Raw genomic sequence first — 19,532 nt, forward strand, 5'->3', positions numbered from 1 at the left:
TGAATATCTGAACACGGTATTTTGTAAAAACATAACTAAATAATTGTCCTTGGTTCATATAGGGTTTTTTTTCCTAAAATATTAATTACAAACAGTTTTAATCTGCACAACTTTTTAATACATAGTATGTACTTGAAGTCTTACTGCTCCATCATTACAGCCGTAAAGCAACTCAAGATTTGTCTAGATGTGTGAATAATGACAAAAAAAGCCAATGGGATACTACTTTCAAAATTCAGTTTGAAAGACAAGCGTGGTAGGTTTAAAAGCCTCCTCATACACGTTTCACGCTGTTTGGCATCACCGTTTGATAAATGCACCTCAATTTCAACTACGCTTAAATGGGAAAGTTTTACTGAAACACAGGAACGAAAACACTGATTTAGTAGAATACTACTCACCAATAATACCTAAAGTCTTCAAAGTGAGAATGTTGCATCTGATAAGAACGATACACAGATGACGGAAGAATTCCCTACAAGCTATACTGAATGGCTTAAATAAGATTCAAAGTTTCAAAACATTTTAAGACATTGTACTTTGGACATTTCTCCACGTTTGAGAGCTGACAACTCAAGAAACTAGAGGAAATTCAAAAGTCTGGCTAAGAATGAGCGTAAAAGTGGCTGAAGATGCTTCAGAAACAAGGCAAGTCTTGTATACCCCAAAATAGGGGTAGAGGGGGAAAACGGTGGAAAGCACGTTCAGCTGACAAGATCATCACCTCTTCTGAAGCCTCTTCAGTATCTTAAGCTTCCTGAGCACTGACTTTCCTGTCTGTTGCAGGCTTTTATTCTGCTCCATAAGTTAATTACTTTTCATTCTTTTAATTAAAAAAAAAAGAAAAAACCAACCAACAACTTGATCCCAATGAAGCTAGCAAGGTAAGAAAGGTACAGGATACAAAAGTCAAGAAAAATACTGCAAATGCTAAGCTAGAAGAAATGAAGAAGGTAATTATAGATTTTGCAGGCCCAAAGCTTAATTAATCAGTTTGCATCAATCACCTTTGTTTACTTTTTCTGCTTTGTAAGAGATGTCTAAATAACAATTTTGTATTTTAATTAAGCAAAGCTCTAAAAAAATTTAACTTACATCAAGAATTTTTTTTCATGCATTAAAATGGAATTTCACAAATGGACCACAACAGTCGTAGTATTTGAGTTCCTTCTCCCCCAAATATTTAAAATTCTATCAACTTCTTCAAGACACTACAAAGGAAATACTTTAATGCTACCAATTCCACATGAACTAATCATGCTACAGACGTTTACAAATTCAGGCAATTCATGCTCACCGTTATGCAACTCTCCTGTAACAGTGCCTTCACCCTGTGGGCTTCCATCCTGATCTCTCCATTTCCAATCAATTCCTCTGATTACACGAGCTCCTGGAACCATGTATTTCAACACCTGAGAACGGACCAGACGTCGCTGCCTTCGCAGATTTGCTTCAGCTTCTTTAGCAGCTTTTCCTACACGAAATGTAAATTGAAATGAAAAGACTTAAGAAGTATTCAATGGAAATAATTTGAGCTTAAGTTTCTAGGCAAGTTCCATTGCAAAAGTCAACCCGCTTTTTCACACTGATTTTTATATTGTACATTCATTTGCATTTTAAGAGTACAAATAGGATGTACACATTCTTTTTCTTACCCAGCTGATCTTCACATACACCATTCACAGTGCCATAAAGTTCAAATCCAGACAGGGAGAGGTAGTGTGTTTGCCCACTGGCATTCTTTCCCATCTGTTTTATTCTAACATGTCTCCAGCCTTGTTTCTCATCTTTTGGAGGATCTAAAGGCCACGTTGCCGTAGACCTTTAAATTGGGGACAGACACACAAAAAAAAGAAAAAGGCAAAATCAAAAAGCTTAGTACCAAAAGCAAACAAAACCATAATGCTGATCATGTATGGATAAAATCAGAAAGGTGACAAGAACACAAGATACATAAAACCTGTTAACATTAGGGACAAACTCCAGATGAGTGCTAGTGTTACTATTGTCTCAAAAAAATATCAAACACAAAATTTACAATGATGGCAAAGCACAAATACCATTATATGAACCACACAGAGAACTTATAAATCACATATTTTCCATCACGTCCTTGGTAATTTAGATCACCTACTATTTCTTTATATAGTTATGTCATTATGTATACAGTACACATTAAATTAGTCTACAGATAAGTACATTTTTAACTGAGCTCAGTTTTATAAAAAGTGGTAAAACACACTGACATACCCTGGTTCGTTGAGACTACAGTCATCAACATGAGTATACAAAGTAGTCCAGTTCTGTCCATCCTTAGATACCTGGAAAACCCAATTTCTGAGAGCAGATCGTCCGTAACCTCGAGCATGGCGTAACGTGTAAGCTGATGGTATAACCCAAAGGCCAAGATCTATGGCAAACCAAGCATTCTTATCATCGTTAGTATGACAATTGAGAGCTGAACTGTCACGGCTTAGGATGTCTTCTAAACGACCATAAGGCAGATTTCTTCCTTCTGAGGACGTAACCACTACTAACCCATAGGCTGCTGGATTTACCCACTCATATGCAGTTCTAGATTAAAAAGAGAAATGTACTGTTTAATTATTACTTATATTTTTTAAAAAACCAAACACGTATCAATAACATTTGACATTTACTGTAAATTGTAGATTACAGCTGAGTTTATTACAAACCAAAATAATTATTAAAATTTTACATAACTAGGTAACTTTGAAGATGTTCCAAACATCACTTTACCACAGTGGTTTCAAAAAAAAAAAAAACCCCAAAAAACAAAACCAAAAAAACAAAACAAAAAAACCCCACCACAAACCAAAAGCCTGAAGAAAACCACTGCAAAGAAAAACAGAAACACAAACTTCCTCATCCCTTCATTTCTTGGGTAAGCATGAACAAACTCTCAACTTCAGAGATTCCTATTTGCCTATTATTTAAAGGAGAGCAAAAAGAAATGTAATTCTATTAATCAACAGTAAAAGCAAAGATACCTCCCACTCCTAAAAAAACTATAACAGATTTAATTTCACTATGAATTCTCTCTCCCCATTGTGCCCCATGGTCCACAGTTCACTGTATCTAACCTCAAAATATTTAGCTTTGAAGAAACTCACTTTGCATTTGTCCCAATCCAGTAAACGATTCCATTTTCATCAAAATCATGTTGATGCCTGAAAACAAATGTTTGGCCTTCACGTAGTTTTCGTACAAAAACAAACGAAGCCCTATCAAAGTCGTACCATTGCTTTGCTACCTACATATGAATGAAAAGAAATCAAATATTAGAGATGCAGAACACAACCATTCCTTGTGAACCGTGTGTGCGATGTGCTGCTCACCATTTTCAGGAGATACTGTTCTAGAGATTCAACAGTTGCCAACGGTTCCATCTTTAGCATTCTACCAGTTCGATCTATTAAAGATGTCTCCCCTGAGGCACGTTCCAAACGAAACCTCAAGCGCCTTGTTAATATCTGAAAGAGTAGCTAAAGATTAATGTACGCTCCTTTCTTAAAATTACAAAACTTAAATAGAACTGATAGATTTCACTACGACAGTTTTAGTGGCCTATCAAGTATTTTTGTTGTACAACTTAGGCAAACTACATTCTAATTTAATGCTTTAAAAAGTAATCCTCTAGTACTCCATTTTTGCAATTAACCAAGTAATTCTTTAATATGACGGTCAACGTATAAGTCAATTACACATTCAAGCTAGTATTTTCTCACTTTTCATGTGCTTTCGTACCTTTTATTTCCAAATCTTGTAGACTAGCTACTACAATAACATAAGAAGTGAAAATAATATAAGAACTTCAAAATATTCAATAGCAGCAGTGTTTTTTGCAACTTTCTGCAACTATTTTCCAATGATTTAACATCAAAACAGAAATATTCACGCTTCACTGCCATCTTGTAAAATCCTGAAGTGTGCTTTCAAATAGAAAAAATTAAAACAAAAACAAGTAATATTTTTAGCCAAATTGCAGCTTTTCTTTATAAGAAGCTGCTGATCCTGCAGGTGTCTTGCATTACCAGATGAGCACACAGGCCTAGAAGGGACCCTTTTAGCCATTACAGTCATCACAAATAAACACGTCTTATAATTGTCTTCAACAAAATGCTCATTTCACTAGTAAGGATACTTACTAGGGGGCATATTCCCATATAATGAGAATAATACTTCAACACAAAAGAAAGAACAAGTACATTATCTATTCAATCAAAATTTGCTTTCATTTCAGAGGGGAAAAGGGGCAGCAGGGGAACACACAAACATTTAGGTTAAGCGTTAGAGGGAAAAAATGCCAAAGAGTTAGTTCTTCTTAACCTAATTCTATCCACCCTTACAAGAATATGCTTCACACAGACTTAATGTGTATAACTTTTCCTTAAATTCCCATACGACATTCAGTTGTGTATCACTCAGCATGACACATTGCTGTCACTGTACATTTACCTGAAGATTATATGTAGATCCTGGTGTATCATACAAGTGGAGAGGTAGACGTTCAATAGATTCTAAAACTGCTATCAATTTCCGAATTAATGCAACTGCTGGACGACTGTGGAAGCAAACAAAGAGAAAAAAAATCCCGCAGTATTTCAGAGAGCAGTACCCAACTGTAGCAAATATCTCAGCATGCTATTTCTACAGATATCATCTCTTCTAGTCACATGGTTACAACACAGAAGAAAAATATTAATCTGCACAGTGATGAACAAAAGTCACCTTTATATTTGTCAAGAGATGTATATTCAGCATAATTGACTCTTACAGATAGAAGTAACTCAGTAAAATTTTCAATTGCTACTTCAATAGCAGATGCTGTCTCTTAAGACCAATTTTCTATTCCAGAGAAAGACAAACTGAAATGGAAAGAACTGTTCCTATGTCTTTAAATTATTTTAAACATACCATACTGCTTCACAGATGCAAAGGTTTTTATGGTTTGGTTTTGTGTTTTACCTTTCATCATCTTCATTTTCACTGAATGCTGTTTTGAAAACGTTTATTCTCTCTACCAGTTGGCTACAGTCTTGTTTCACATCTAAATCAACATTCTAAGAGGAAAAAAAAAAAAGTTACTTCTAATACAAATCAATATATTCATTCTTCATACTGGCAAAAATATCTGTTTAGGCTCACTGAATTCTCTATTTAAAATCTGCATGTGAAAAGCTAAATGGTATCAGCCATTAGAACTGACTGGTGTTGATTTAAAGATTTTTAATGGTTTACTCAAACTAAAGTGATCTATTGTGATAGCATGTATTCAAAGGGTAGACCACTAACTGGAGCAAATCTGACTGATTTTCATCATGATGGGAAAAAGCCACATTTGTAACAGATTTTTTAAATCAAGGCACATGCCTACATTTTTATTTTTCTTTATAGAAATCTTTTCTTCAGAGACTTATGTTCTATAAACTCACATTATTTAAAACTGTAAGCAAGGATTGAACTAAGCCACTACTGCACATTTCATATGGAGAAATAGTATTCTCATCCTTCAATAGTACAATTAAGTTTTCCAGAGCAGTCTTCATTAAGTCTCTCCAAGTATTTTCTCCCTCAATACACTGGAAGACAAAAAGACAATTATGGTGAAACCAGGTAACAATTTTTCCCACTTACTTCATTTGAAAAATAACGTCCCGGTAAAGTACGTAACCAGGAATTATATGCATTAAAAAACCCACACATTTCAGACAGACATATTGTGACTATCCTTTACAGACTACAGTCAGACTAGTCAGAACCTCCACACAGACTAGTCTGAACATTATGTTGTTATTTCCACTGACATCACACATTATAAATTAAAGGAGATACACTAACCTGTCTGTTTGTATGAAGTTCCCATGCAGACTCTAACTGTGTTGCTATATTCCTCAGTGTTACAACTACTCCTCGAGGCATGCTTTCAACAGCTTTAAAGTGATCATCATATAAATCTCTCGCCATAGTGCGTACCTACAAATAGATTTTGACAATCACAAGGCATACCTTACTGCAATGAGACTATTATTATTCTCCGAGATACTAGAAACTTGATTTTTTTTTTTTTTTTTTAAAGAATTCCATTACAGATACAAACAAATGGGGAAGAACCAAACCTATCATACATCATGAAATGCAAATGTTGTGAAAGGATAAAAGAACAGGAGAAATACGCAGAATCTTATTGAACCTTAAAAAAGATAAACTTACCATCATATATTAAATTAGAGCACAAGGGTAGGAGAAAAGACAGGACTCTCAATCTGTAAATCTGTTTCTTTAGAACTGTTATCATGGATGTGGTAATCTTTTAGAGGTAAGATTAAGGGGGTTTTAGATATGGTTTCCGAATGCTCTCTTCACATTCCTTAGACCGATTCATGCAGAAAGTACTTATATGAACTTATATACTAAGTACTTATACACTAAGAATTACTTTTTCTGCAAAGTACGGCTCACACAAGATAGAGATTTGATAAAGTAAGTTTAAGTTCTTATTAAACATTTTCCTTTTCATTATCATCATGTTATGTTTCACAAGCTTCAGAGCCACACAGTGCAATCCCAGGTATGAAAGAGCAGTGCCCCCCTTTATCGTTCCACCTATCCTCACTGACAGAGCACAGTACTTTCTCTTGACCTGTCTCAGGCTTCAATTTAGCGTCACATTTCCTCAGATGTACGCGTCCTTACATGCTGCAGATTTTTGGTACAGAACATATTAGCTGCACTGTTAGCAACTGCAAGAGAGGTCAAGACTGAAGATTAGCTTGAGCCCTTGGCATCAGCAGGCCACAGAACTGTTATTTTGTGTTTTTGTGAAAAGCATAATACTTTATTTCCTAGTTGTTCTTTTTTTCCCCTTGAGTTTGAGAAGAGAAAGAATAATTTTAGAGAAGTCTAACACGAGGGCCTTTACACATTTTGCTTCGCTACCACAACTCTTAGAATGCACTGTTCACTTCCATCCCCCCATCTGTCACGATATCCAGCCTAAAATTAGTGTTTGAATTTAGTGAATAGAATTAACATATGTCTCTGATACAACTGTAGCATTGATCATAATATCCTTTCTTTTTGCATAAGAAAAACCTACAGAGTTATACAAATATAGGTCAGGAGAATTGGACTTCATTACATTTTTAAAAGAACGTTAGTTTTCCTCTAGAACAGCACAGAGTTTACTAAGATGCTGGACAAAAGCACCTGCAGAAGTGCTTTGTTACAAGTGAAGTTTCCACTTCAAGCTTAGCATAAAGTGTGTCTAGTTGAAATCAGAGAAGATTTTAATCCTCTTAGAGAAAACTACAACTCCATAAGCACGTTACAAAATAAAACAAACTCAATTAAATTCCAAGTATAAAATTGACAGATGCTCACCAACCTTTTGTTTTGTCTTCTCCAGTTTAGATTTCAGCTTTCTTCCTCTTTTGCCGGTCCAGCCAGTCACAAATTCTGACCCTGCAACATATTTTTAGAAAAGTCACAGTTTCTCACAGGTATGAAAAGGAACAAACAGAAGAACTACCTCATGTACACTTGCTCCTACCTGCACATAACACATACCTACATACTTACCCAAAGAGGTTTCAGCTGTAAATGAATGCTTTGTTCCTCTGTTAGATTCAAACACAAAACCTGGTAGATCTTCCTTCAGTATTGTAGCTTGCTGACCATCAGAATTGTGAATAGCAATTTCTCCTTCTTTTAAACAGGTGAGTGACCAGTTTCCCACAGTAAGCTTAGTTGGCCCTGGTGCCGATAAAATTGGCTGACTTGCGGTAGATGGCTTTACTTGGCTTCGAGCTCTTTGCAGCTTCTCAAGGAACTCGCTCCTACTTTCTATTTAAAAAGAAATAAACATTTTTTTTTTCTTCCAACAATTGATTCCACCATCATATATCTCAAACTTTTTTTTTTTCCAAGAGCAAAACAACTGAGTACATTCAATGCAAAATTAAATTTGAAATTAAAGCTCTTAAATATACTGGGAAGAAATTTAGAACACTGTATGTAATTCAACTGTAATTTATTCCACGATCACATCGAAGTGGACAATGCAACTCTTTCTGAATGCTGCTACTGATGGATTATTAATTCATCTTTCCAATTATAATAGGAAGATCAAAGAAATCCACGATAAACTTTTGGTCTTGCAAAAATAATTTATGTCATTATTGCCAGCATGAACTATTCTTAAAAGCAAGATTTTAGAAATAGGAAATTAAATGAATCCTCCAACAGGAAAACAGCAATCAACTTCATAGCTTAAAGCAAATGGAGAAAAAATGTTGAAGCCATATAAAAACCAGAAAAAAACCTCACAAAACTTCACAGAATCTCACAATCAATATGTGCTAAAAGCAAATTTAAGCTGTGATAACAGCTATTTGCTCAGATTAAATGTCACAAAGGCTCCAAAAAAATTCTTTTTTTAAACGATACTAAAACTTTTATTCATCTCCTTTGTAGAACTCCTACATTCACCTCAGAGAATACAAGAAAACCACAATTACGTTACTTAATACAGCGACATTATGCTAATTCAAGTTATCATGCAGATGTTCCTATTCCCTTTTAGTAATTATAAAAATTTTAACTGCCTCTATATCTCTGAGAAAAACATGAAATACAAAAATCTAATAGCACCACATGAGACTTGATGAAAAGCTAATACTCATATGGAAATATTTAATAGATGACAAACAGCATCATATCCTGTTTTTGGGATATGTAGGCAATCTATCTTGGAATTATTCCAAACGACTATCCCAGTTTTAATTAAATTATATTTTGATATTGTTGTAATTAAAAGGATGCACACTACATTTGAAACATTGATTAGCATAATTCCACAAAATTCAGTGAATTCATAATTTAGAAAATAAAAGTTCCATATAAAATAGAAGTGCAGTAACCTCACTAATGTCAAGATTACATCTCAACTTCAAAGTTAAAAAATATCCTCATCTTTCAGCATACTGGTTTGATAAATACAGCTTTTGTAGACCATGCACTCGTAAAATTGCTGTTTTCCTTTTGCTGCAATAACTTACGCTTTAGGTTTTTAAAATTTGCCATTTTTACTGTTGTATAATACAAAAATAAATAATCTCTACGCAAAAATAAATATGCACTTTTGAGGCATAACATTCTTTAGTACTTAAAATTCATAGCATCTAGAGAGAAGGTTTATAAAGAGAATTTTGAAATTTCATACGCAAACTTAAAATTCTGGTAATTAAATATTTCCAAATTTCCATAATTACATTTTAACAAATTTATTATATAGCATGTCACACTGAAAATGGGATGATTATACATGGTTGGGAATAATTTGGGGTTCCTTTATACAGAATTTTGAGACTCACTTAAAGCTTTAGAATTACCATTAAATTTCAATTTTTGCATTGAACTTTTTTTTTGTCCAAAAATTCAAACAAAACAAGTATTAAGCTAATGTGGAGAGGGGTGAGTACAGACCTTCCAAAAATGTTCATAGTATATATATTTCCCCCTCCCGGCCCAGCTTTCATCATGCGATACACACTTACAAACTCCATTACTCAACCCTCTATGTTCTTGCCAGTCATGAAGTTACTAAAAAGTATACCATGAGATTAATCATTAATGATTTAGGAAAGCAGAACATATAGTATAGTTCAGGACTTAAAGATACTATTCTGAGTCTGCACTGTACTGTAGTAACTTTAGTTAAACTTAACAAATACTAGTTTCTTATCTCTTAAGTAAAGAAGAGGCTGCTGCACACACGTAGAGCTAATGGTTAAAGTTCAGGCAAATTACACTGCAATGTCAGCACTCTTAGTAGACGTCTGTTTGAGAAAAAAATGCAAGAAGCCTTATTTAATCCTAGTTTAGCCCCTTCCCTCCCACAATATCCACACTAGGTATCTTGTTCAAAAACTTGGGATTTATCCAATTTTTTTTTTGTAAAAAGACTGATATGAAGAGCCACATCTTCTAAATTCCCAATCTGACTTTTTCTGTTTTAAGTTCTCTTCACTCCAAATTCATTCGAGCCATCCCCATTCCACTCATCTTGTACAGAAATAGTAAAATCCCATCCCCATACCCACATCGTTTTGAAGGAAGAAAGCAGAATTGGCATCCAGGGGCTATGAGAATTTAAGAAATTAATGTCTTGGATCTTCTTAAAATTACATTGTATGATAAACAAGTACCTCAACACAAAAATCATTGACCTTGTAAGGTATTAGCCTTGTTAAAAAAAAATGCAAGGATTCATTTTTCTAACAAACAAACAAAAAATCTAGAACAGGTTTCCAGCTGTGTTATAATCTAGATATAGATTATAATCTATATCCAGCTGTGTTATAATCTCTAATATAGAAATACACTGTATCACGTTCTGTCTTTATGCCCCAAAACTGATGGATAAAGTCACGAGCACTTCATTTCTATCCTGAATCATAATATGTTCTGTTATTTCACTCAATGGCTTGTTGAAAACATAGTAATATTGCAAAGCATTTTATGTCTGCTGGTTCATAAATGCATGAACTGTTGCAAAAAAAAAAAAAAAAAGAAACAATAAAGGAGGGTTGTTTCTGCATCCAGAACAAGTTGTGTATTCTGTACAGAAAATTAAACCACCTGTGCATTGCCAGTGCATAAGGTCTGTTCCCTTATCCTCTCCGACAAACAATTAAGACACTGTAATTTGTTTCCCAGTCTCAATGAGAAACTTTCCATTACTTTGTCTTCAAACACATGCAATTTCATTCTGCTAGCTAGAAGCAAACAACAAATCGCCATTTCAACCTGCTTTTCCTGGGACGGCCACTACAAAGTGCTTTTAATGACTGGGGTGAAAAAATTAAGTATGCATGGAGAAGAATCAAAACAAAACGAAGTTAATACACTTTTACTGGCAAGATGTTTACTTAACACAATTCACCAAGGAAGTCAAGTTATGGTCACATGCTATCTGATAAAAAGCATCACAATTAACTGACCACCTTCCACCTGTTTACATCCTTTACTATTTAGTAAGCCAATTCCTGCAAAACAAAATAGTTCCAATCAAATTATATAAACAAACATAACAGTCTCAAAACTTAACTTGGACTTGAATTGTAAAGAAACTACCTGAACTATCAGATCCTCCTTCAGGGCTGCCACTGGAATACATTGTGGCCAGTTTTCCATCCAAAATAAATCTGAACCATCCATTACTACCATTAGATAGTTCCAGGGCTGCAGCATCACTCCAGATATACAGGCAGTCCCTTCCCCTAATGATTGACCAGTCTCTCCAGTGATATGGTTTACCCTGTTGCAGCTCTTTAGCATCCTCCTGTGGTTCATCTTCCTGTAATAAAATTGTATTAAACAAAATAAAAAAAGAAACAAACATAAAAAACACAACCACAAAACCAAAAAAACCCAACCCATTAAAAAAACCCCAAACCAACAGAAAAGCAACACACAAAACACAGACATTTTAAAAGGGCTTGAGGAGAAAAAGAATTACTCAAACCAGAAGTACAGGAACTATACTTCTTCCCTCCATAAAATGTATCTTTGAAAGTATTCTTTAACAGAATATTTAAGAAGTTTCCTTTTAGATACAGATTTATCTATGACAACAACAGCCTACTGACTGGGACATCCACCTCTGTTCTAAACCTGTATTGTGAGCAAAGTATCATAAAACGGTTGAGGCTAGAAGGGACCTCTGGAGGTCATCTAGTCCAAACCCCTACTCAGGCAGGGCCACCTAGAGCCAGTTGCCCAGGACCACGTCCAGACAGCTTTTTAATACCTAAACACTAGAAAAAAAACCAAACAAAAAAAACCCAAAGAAAACCACCAACAAAAACACACCAAAAAAAAAAACGACCCCAACCAAAACTAACAAAGACAAAACCCACCCAACCCAAAAATAACCCAAACAACCCCAAACCCACAGTAAAAAGCTTAACTATACACTTAAGGCTTAGGTATAAATCCTAACTGAATGGATAGCAGAAGTGGTCTGTTATCCATTTAGTTCATCTGAGTGGTCAGTAATATGCCTGTTAGAAATTGGTAAGTAACTGCAATATGCAATTAAAGTTTTCATTATGTAGAAAATTATTTTCTTTTTTGTATTTTTAATATAGTCCATAACAATGTTTAAAACATCTGCAATTATTTGATGCATGTACGTTGAAAGAGATGCACTCTGTTTGGTAAGGGTTCATTTTATTTAGCAGTGATTTTCAAAACACTAGACAAAAACAAGTGTCAATCAACTTGACCACAAATAAACATGAGCAAGAAAACTCAGCAGATAATAATGTGCTAACAGAAAATGAAGTTACAAAAACAACAACAAAAATAATTAAAACAAGTGGTATACGATGAACATTAATTTAATAACTTTTCTAACGAACTTGCCCTGGACATTTTCATAACAGTGAAAATTGTATGAGAAGTGTTGGTTTTACAGGAACAAATAAAGCTATCAATTCTGTACTTACTTTCTCCGGTTTAGACTCCTCTTCATTTTCATCATCAGATGACGGCCCCGCCAAAGTTGACACTTTACTAATTACACCAAGTCTAGCCAGTTGGTCTAGAAAAAGGTCACCACCTTTATCCACCAAATCCCTTATGATTTGCAAGGCTAGCAAATGGCCATCATCGTCATCCTGTAATACATGAGGATGGAAAGGAAATTAACAAAGGAGATCTTTACTTAAAAATATCTTTAGATGCAGAACTTCAGACACGGTAACAGATGGATGCTATAAATGCTTTAGGTTTCGTTATTAACAAGTATGTGGAATCAGTGATCATAACCCCTTTTTGTGCACTGGTTTCATACAAGGACAACATTTTCTTTCTTCCTACCTCTTGATCAAGAACTGTAGCTGTTATCTCAACCAATATCGTTGGCAGATTGTGGCCAGCATCAGAGTCACAAACCTCCTTCAGCAGTGCCTCAGAACAAAAATGTATCATTTTTCTAATGAGGGCAAGACTTGCTTTCCTTTAAAAGAGATCACAGGGAAAAAATGATTCTTACAAAGGGAAAGTAAGCAGTAATCAAAGCAACAAAAAGGTTCAAGACAAAACTGCTTTTGCATTTATGCTTGCTTTCAAAGCAAAAAAAGTTTAAATGAGTTCCAGTTCTCATTATTGGAAACAAAACTGTTTATTTAATTATTATTATTTGTTAATACATCCTAGGTTATGTCAAAGAATAATTTACCTACTGATCTTTTTTTGATTTGACAGCACTAGGATCTAACGTATTCTTCTCTCCTCAACCCTTCCCTAGGTAAACCTAGTCTACATTTTGCCTTTATCTACTCTTAGTGAAGGCAATTCACTTCCGCACACTACTTCGTCCTCCCAGGTATCCAACCTTCTGTTTCTGTCACACACTTCAAGTGTTTTGCTGAGATCTCTAAATTACTATTAGATCATGCAGCTTTCCATGTTAATAATGACAATTAATTTGGAACCTAATCACTTCTGTATGGTAAAAAATAAATTTTTTATTAGACTGACTTTTAAAAACATTATTTACCTGATTCATAACGAAAACTTTAAAATACAGAGAGCCAACTACTTCTTTCCGCAATTTGCAACAACAGTTAATCATGGAGAGATTGTTAACATCGTTTCTTATTTCCTTCATTTAAAATGACCTAGTTTAAGCTTCCTATCATCAGCCCATGAAGAATTTCTCTCCACTAGAGTCCCTCTTTATATTCTATTTTCACCCCTCGAAGTATCTATAAGCACTGGAAACACAAATAAGAGATTAAGCAAGTGTTATATTTGTAGTGTAAAAGGCTGAGAGGTTATGGTCAGACGCAATTTATCACAACCATTATGCCACCCACAGTATTCTTTTTTAAGTATCAAATTAGATTACACTCTTTTAATTCTCTCCGTAAGAGGCATCTTCTGCAGTTGATTAACACTTAAGCTGTTAAGAAGTCTTCTAAAACCTTCTAAAATAGCTTTTTCCAGTCTTCCCGATCTTCCAACCAATATACCTTCATACCAATTCATTAGTTTTCCTTTCCTAAATTAGTACTTCCATTATAGTGGCTGCAAACAGCTGCAACCAAATATACAATATACAGAGTCTATACAAGGTACTATATGAACCCAGTATTCTTTTGTCATTCTACTATAGTCAAGAGTATGCTTCTCTCTCCCACTTCTAACTAACCAACCATATTTTTTCCAAGACACCACTTGCCCAGAAAGGAAAACAATGCTACTTAAAATGCTAAGTAAAAAAATTAGACTTGCAACACTTTTCAAACCACCACTTCTCTTCAAACAGAAATATGTTTAAGTGTCATTTGCATTACTTTACCTTTTAAATGTTATAATTTTTCTGGAAAAAAAAACCCACACCTTTTTTTTTTAAAGAGAGTGTATTAAGAAATTCAAAATACACAGGGAAATTGTCTATCACCACTATTACCTTATTGAAGGCAACATAGTTTGTTGAAATGTTTGTGCAAACACAGGCAATAATCTTTTCAAGTATATGGGTGCCATTTCTGGATCTCCTTTGGGTTCGTTACATTCTTCCTCATCTTTGTTTGCATCTTTCTTTTTCTTCTCATCTCCTTTGTTAACAGGACACATCCAGTCCCCTGGAAAATATTTTTCCCCAAAATGTTCAACAGCAAAAAACAACCAAGCAAACAAAAAAAACCCCTTCAAATAAATGTAAGAATTTTCTTTACTAACATCTAAGTACCTGAACAGAAATATGCATTGCTAAAAATATAAAATTTACATGTGCAAGACTTCTTGAAGAAAACTGTTTGATAACAAGTACCACCAAAGACCACCCACAGAATACGCTCAAAGTCCTTAAAGTGAACTAAATATGAACATGGAGCATGCGAAGCGCAGCTCCTACATAGGAAGAAAGGATGTCAAGAGAAGCTACCAAGGCTGACGTCCTCTGAACCCACAGCAAAATCCCAGCCTAGCCCCATTCCACAGCTGAAGAGCAGGACTACTGGCACTGCTCGTGCCCAATCAGCAGTTTCTTCAGTAATCCCCACCCCTTAAGAACACCTGAAATATTAAAGTTTGTATATGTACTTTGCAGGTTAAGGAAGGCTGGTCAAAAAATATTATTTTTTTAAAATGAATCTTTAATAAAGTAAAATTTTAATAATTGAATAACTTAACATACATAAGCATTTCTACTAGCAAGGGTATGGAATTAAAAACTGCACTCACCTGGAGACTGAAGAATAGCTACTACTTCACTGTGCCCCCTTTCACGAGCTTTGTCTAAAGGAGTTTTCCCATCTTCATCTCTCAAATCAGGGTTTGCACCATGTCGTAAGAGAGTCTAAGAACAAGAATTTTTAAATATGAAAAAAACCCATTAAGATTCCTTCTTCCAAAGTAGTAAACATGTTTTTCATACATCTTTAGGCAAAGTTAGAACATTACGTGCTTTTTTTATCTGTAGAGCTAATATAAAATTCCCTTTATTCATATTACTGCCCTATCATAACAAAAAATGTGTATTTTGATAAACACTGTAAAGAACGTGAATATTTGACAGTGCACGTGTTAAACACTGCATCAAAGACATTTCGTACAGAATGAGGCAAAAAGTCGCTATGTAAGGCTTTCTAGCCATATCAGTTTAAATCATACCTTTGCTACCTGAGGTCTTCCAAAACATGCTGCATAATGTAATGAGGATGACCTCTGACCTCTGTTAACATCAGCACCTCTTTCACAGAGAAATTCTACCTGTTAAACAAGAAAAAGGAAATCCATTTTTTTTCCCAATCTTTCTTTACATAAATAATCCAACTTGTTAAGATTCTGTAAAACTAATTTACCATTTCCTGAGTTCCAAAAGCTGAGGCCCAGTTTAAAAGAGTTTGTCCTACATCATCCATAAAATTTACTTCAAAAGCTGAAAGATACAATTAAATAACGTAATTAAAGCTCACAGAATTATAAATTAAACTTCACCAATGTTCTTTAAGTAAGTGGCAGGTCTTAAAAAAAAAATATATATAAGCATCATCAATAATTCTAGGAAAGCATTTATGCCCTTAATTGCAATTTAAAAAAAAAAAAAAAGTAGTACAGGAATTATTACTAACAAGACCTGTTGTGTATTTAAACGAACAAGGGAACATGTACATAAAGAATTTCAAAGTACTACCTAAGTATTTGTTATGACACTAGAGGTTATAAAAATAAAAATATACTTTATCTCATTCTCTTTTTCAGAGTATTTTTGCTTACCTCCTGTGTCAATAGCATCTATTAGTGCATCAGTATCCTTACTGCGGATGCAATCTATCAGCTGCCGATGAGAACGTTCCCCAGAACTATCCAGCCTTCGCAATCCTGGGATTCTGCCTGTGGATCCAGCACTGGATTTTGGCAGGGCTTTTCTCCCTTCGAACAGTAGCACCAAAAGAAGATCTACTAACCGCATGGTATCCAGTACACATCTCTCATCACCCTGCAACGCACTTTCTATAGAATCTGGAAGTTCAGATCTTAGGAGATCCTGGAAATAATTAAAAGTCTGAACAATAAAAAATATACAAGGCTTTAGAAAATACTATCAGAATTGGGTTTCATTTCCATATGAAATGTCTCCTTTTTTTACCCTCTTTATAAATAACCTACATGTATGTGTAGATATACATATCCATATATATGTAAAGATAAAACCTATAAATCTATATATAAAATAGCAACACAAATGTTGCATATATTGAAGTACATGAAGGGAAAAACTCTATGAGAACAAAAAAAAGCTGTAGTGTAAAAGGATTTCTTACATGTGTTACTACTGGAGAGCCTCTACACAGGGTTGACAACAGGCTTACAATAGTTGACACCTGATTACTTAATTTAGAGTCTGCAGCTGTAGATGGTGGTCCAGTGCTAGTCCGTCCAGATTTGCAAGCTGAAGATGGTCCTGATGCTGTCCCACCAGCAGCTGCCATGCGAGATAACAACTCCTCAGTTAGTCCATGCTTAGCTAATGGGGCTGGGTCAACTCCACGTCGTGTGAATCTGTCAGCTAACGAAGCAAAGCATCTCAGAGCTCCATCTGAAACCTAAGAAAGAAGTGCAAGAGGAAAGATGAAAAATCTGTTACTTAAAATGAGAAGATGCTAAGGGGATATTCACAAGAATACAGGACACACAGAAGAAGCCGATTTCCCCAGATTCCCTTCAAAGTCAATGAACGGAGGAGACAGGCTTTTTAAGCCAGAAACTCTGAGACAGAACCCAAGAGTGCTCTGAACTGCTCACTGCAGGACTGTGCTGTTGTTGGGATATTTTCTCGCGCGTTCTCTCTGTTGATGATATACGGAAATCAAGGAAATTATTTTTCTTTATCTAAATTTCAGCATTGTGAGCATCTCCTTAACTATATCAGCAAACCCCCAAATCAATCTAGAAAACACACATTTAATAATCAAATTGTCAAATTAATAGATATTGGAAGTACATTTTAAAAACAGTTTTTAGTTTTAGATATTCTTCTTACAGGAAACACAACTATTTATAACCCCAAGTAGCAATTCTCCATTCTGACAACATAGTTTAAAAAACCACAACCAACCCATGTCTTGGTATTGAAATATGGAGTACTTAACCTTCTGAATGTTTTGATGTTAGGAACTGTTAAAGCCGCTTTCTAATAATAAAACTTAAAAAAAACCAAACAAGCAAAAAAACAAACAAAAACCACCAAGAATGCGCACTATGAGGTTTTACTTCCTAACGTTCAGACATTTATTGAATTCCAAATTTGTTTCTCAAAGAACAACGAAGACAATTTAAAAATTTCTTTGCAGCTTTATTTTCTAAATTTATAGAAAATAAAATATTCTGATATGTTATAAGTTGGTATCTATAATTAATATTATGCTAATACTATAATATGTTATATTAATTTCGTGCTTTCTATTAAAAGAAGTGCTATCAAACAAGCCATTAGCTGAGGCACCAACCCAGAACTCCCAAAGTATTAAATGGACAGTGAAGTTTGACAGTTAAAGTTGTATTTAAAGGTCTACATACTTCTCATAAGTAAAAGACACTTTTCAATTGGACCAAGGTTAAAAATAGGACAAACTGGGAAAAGCAGATTTTACCCTGAGACAACCCAGATTATCCACTGAGCACCTGACCCAGGGATGTGTAAGTATTTTTGTGACAATAAAATACAAACTCCCAAGTTTAGGTTTGTCACTAAAGAAAAAAGAAAAAACAGTGACACCATGGAAACAAGGCTTACTAATGATGCTTTTAACAATCCGACAAAAAATACTGCTGGCCAACTGCCCAGGAAAGGATCCAACTTCTTTTCATGTCAGTGTTGAAAAGAAAGGGAGGTTTTGCCTTTAACGTCTTTCTGACCTACACACTAAAAGCGTCTCCATCTTTCAGATGAGGTTTGCACAGGCTTATCAAGATGAGCTGCTTCTGGCACATCTGCACATCAGTAGCAAACCAGATTGGTGTCAAGAAATAGTAAAAAAAAAAAAAAACACACACACAAAACAAAAAACCAACAATACCTACTCTTTACCAACTCTAAATTACTACAGTTATCACTCCCTAAAGTGTCAACAACTTCTAGCACAGCCCATTTTAGAAATGATTGACAGTTATCATACACCAAGAGCTTAAAGACAGTTAATCAACACACAGAACAAGATTGGAGTATTAGCCAGATTTCATGAAGTTAAAAATCTTAAATCTCCATTAAATTTGCAAGGACTTGAAAAACAAAAGTTTCTCTTGAATAAATGCAAAGCATGCTAAGCTTCTGGCATGGTCCCTGCATGCCAAGCATTCTGATTTATCAGTACGCTTTTGCAAGGGATTTTTTCTTTAACTTGTAATGGTCACTACTCGTGTCCTCTGGCGTTTTGCTCCAGTTCTTTGACAGCAGGACGGATAAACAATTCTGCCAATCTTTATGTAATCTGTATATGCTTTCTGGATTTTTACCAGAACAGCTCTGTCGGAAATACACAAGAAAGGTTCAGCTTATTTAACATACTGCATCAGTGACATCAGTTTACAAAGCAAAACAGTACTGTGGAAGGTATTTACACTTTTTCTCACAAATTGCAAGTTTGGTAGAAAGGTTAAAAAAAACAAACTTACAGGTAAGCTGCCCTTGAGGCCACATTCATCTGGTCTAAACTCCCCCCTCATGTGATATTACTAACTGGCAGCCCACACAAAAAGTGACCAAATCCAACAGTGTAAAAGGAAGGGGGGGGAACAACAAAACTTTACAGAGAAAGTTACTGGGTAAATCCATAACACCCATCAACATTCATTGTAAACCCTAAGGCTTGTTTCACACAAAACACATTTCTCGAGGATACCAGTACAGACTTACTTACTATCATCTGGATTACTCCAATCTCAAGCACACTTATCTTAAAGCTTAACCGCTAAAAGATTAAGTTAATTTGAAC

The 19,532-nt window shown here is 34.9% G+C and overlaps 1 protein-coding gene across 26 annotated transcripts in view; it reads right to left on the minus strand.

The window, feature by feature from the left end:
* HECTD1 (HECT domain E3 ubiquitin protein ligase 1) overlaps nucleotides 1–19,532 on the minus strand; it is a 64,535-nt gene that overhangs the window by 23,548 nt on the left and 21,455 nt on the right. For 8 of the 26 annotated variants that reach the window (XM_074585086.1, XM_074585083.1, XM_074585082.1 and 5 more), the window contains exons 5-25: nucleotides 16,863–17,144; nucleotides 16,315–16,603; nucleotides 15,900–15,976; nucleotides 15,709–15,807; nucleotides 15,280–15,394; nucleotides 14,504–14,678; nucleotides 12,907–13,045; nucleotides 12,534–12,704; nucleotides 11,158–11,380; nucleotides 11,025–11,069; nucleotides 7,591–7,866; nucleotides 7,409–7,485; nucleotides 5,863–5,997; nucleotides 5,457–5,603; nucleotides 4,990–5,084; nucleotides 4,480–4,585; nucleotides 3,360–3,494; nucleotides 3,135–3,274; nucleotides 2,251–2,574; nucleotides 1,656–1,822; nucleotides 1,298–1,474 (exon numbers count right to left, since the gene is read on the minus strand). In XM_074585086.1, the coding sequence (XP_074441187.1) occupies nucleotides 1,298–1,474; nucleotides 1,656–1,822; nucleotides 2,251–2,574; nucleotides 3,135–3,274; nucleotides 3,360–3,494; nucleotides 4,480–4,585; nucleotides 4,990–5,084; nucleotides 5,457–5,603; nucleotides 5,863–5,997; nucleotides 7,409–7,485; nucleotides 7,591–7,866; nucleotides 11,025–11,069; nucleotides 11,158–11,380; nucleotides 12,534–12,704; nucleotides 12,907–13,045; nucleotides 14,504–14,678; nucleotides 15,280–15,394; nucleotides 15,709–15,807; nucleotides 15,900–15,976; nucleotides 16,315–16,603; nucleotides 16,863–17,144 (3,394 nt within the window). The remainder of the gene's footprint in view (nucleotides 1–1,297; nucleotides 1,475–1,655; nucleotides 1,823–2,250; nucleotides 2,575–3,134; nucleotides 3,275–3,359; nucleotides 3,495–4,479; nucleotides 4,586–4,989; nucleotides 5,085–5,456; nucleotides 5,604–5,862; nucleotides 5,998–7,408; nucleotides 7,486–7,590; nucleotides 7,867–11,024; nucleotides 11,070–11,157; nucleotides 11,381–12,533; nucleotides 12,705–12,906; nucleotides 13,046–14,503; nucleotides 14,679–15,279; nucleotides 15,395–15,708; nucleotides 15,808–15,899; nucleotides 15,977–16,314; nucleotides 16,604–16,862; nucleotides 17,145–19,532) is intronic. The other 18 variants (XM_074585088.1, XM_074585074.1, XM_074585081.1 and 15 more) reach the window with 6 other exon arrangements.

This window comes from Larus michahellis, chromosome 4, assembly GCF_964199755.1.
Source record: "Larus michahellis chromosome 4, bLarMic1.1, whole genome shotgun sequence".
NCBI lineage: Eukaryota > Metazoa > Chordata > Aves > Charadriiformes > Laridae > Larus > Larus michahellis.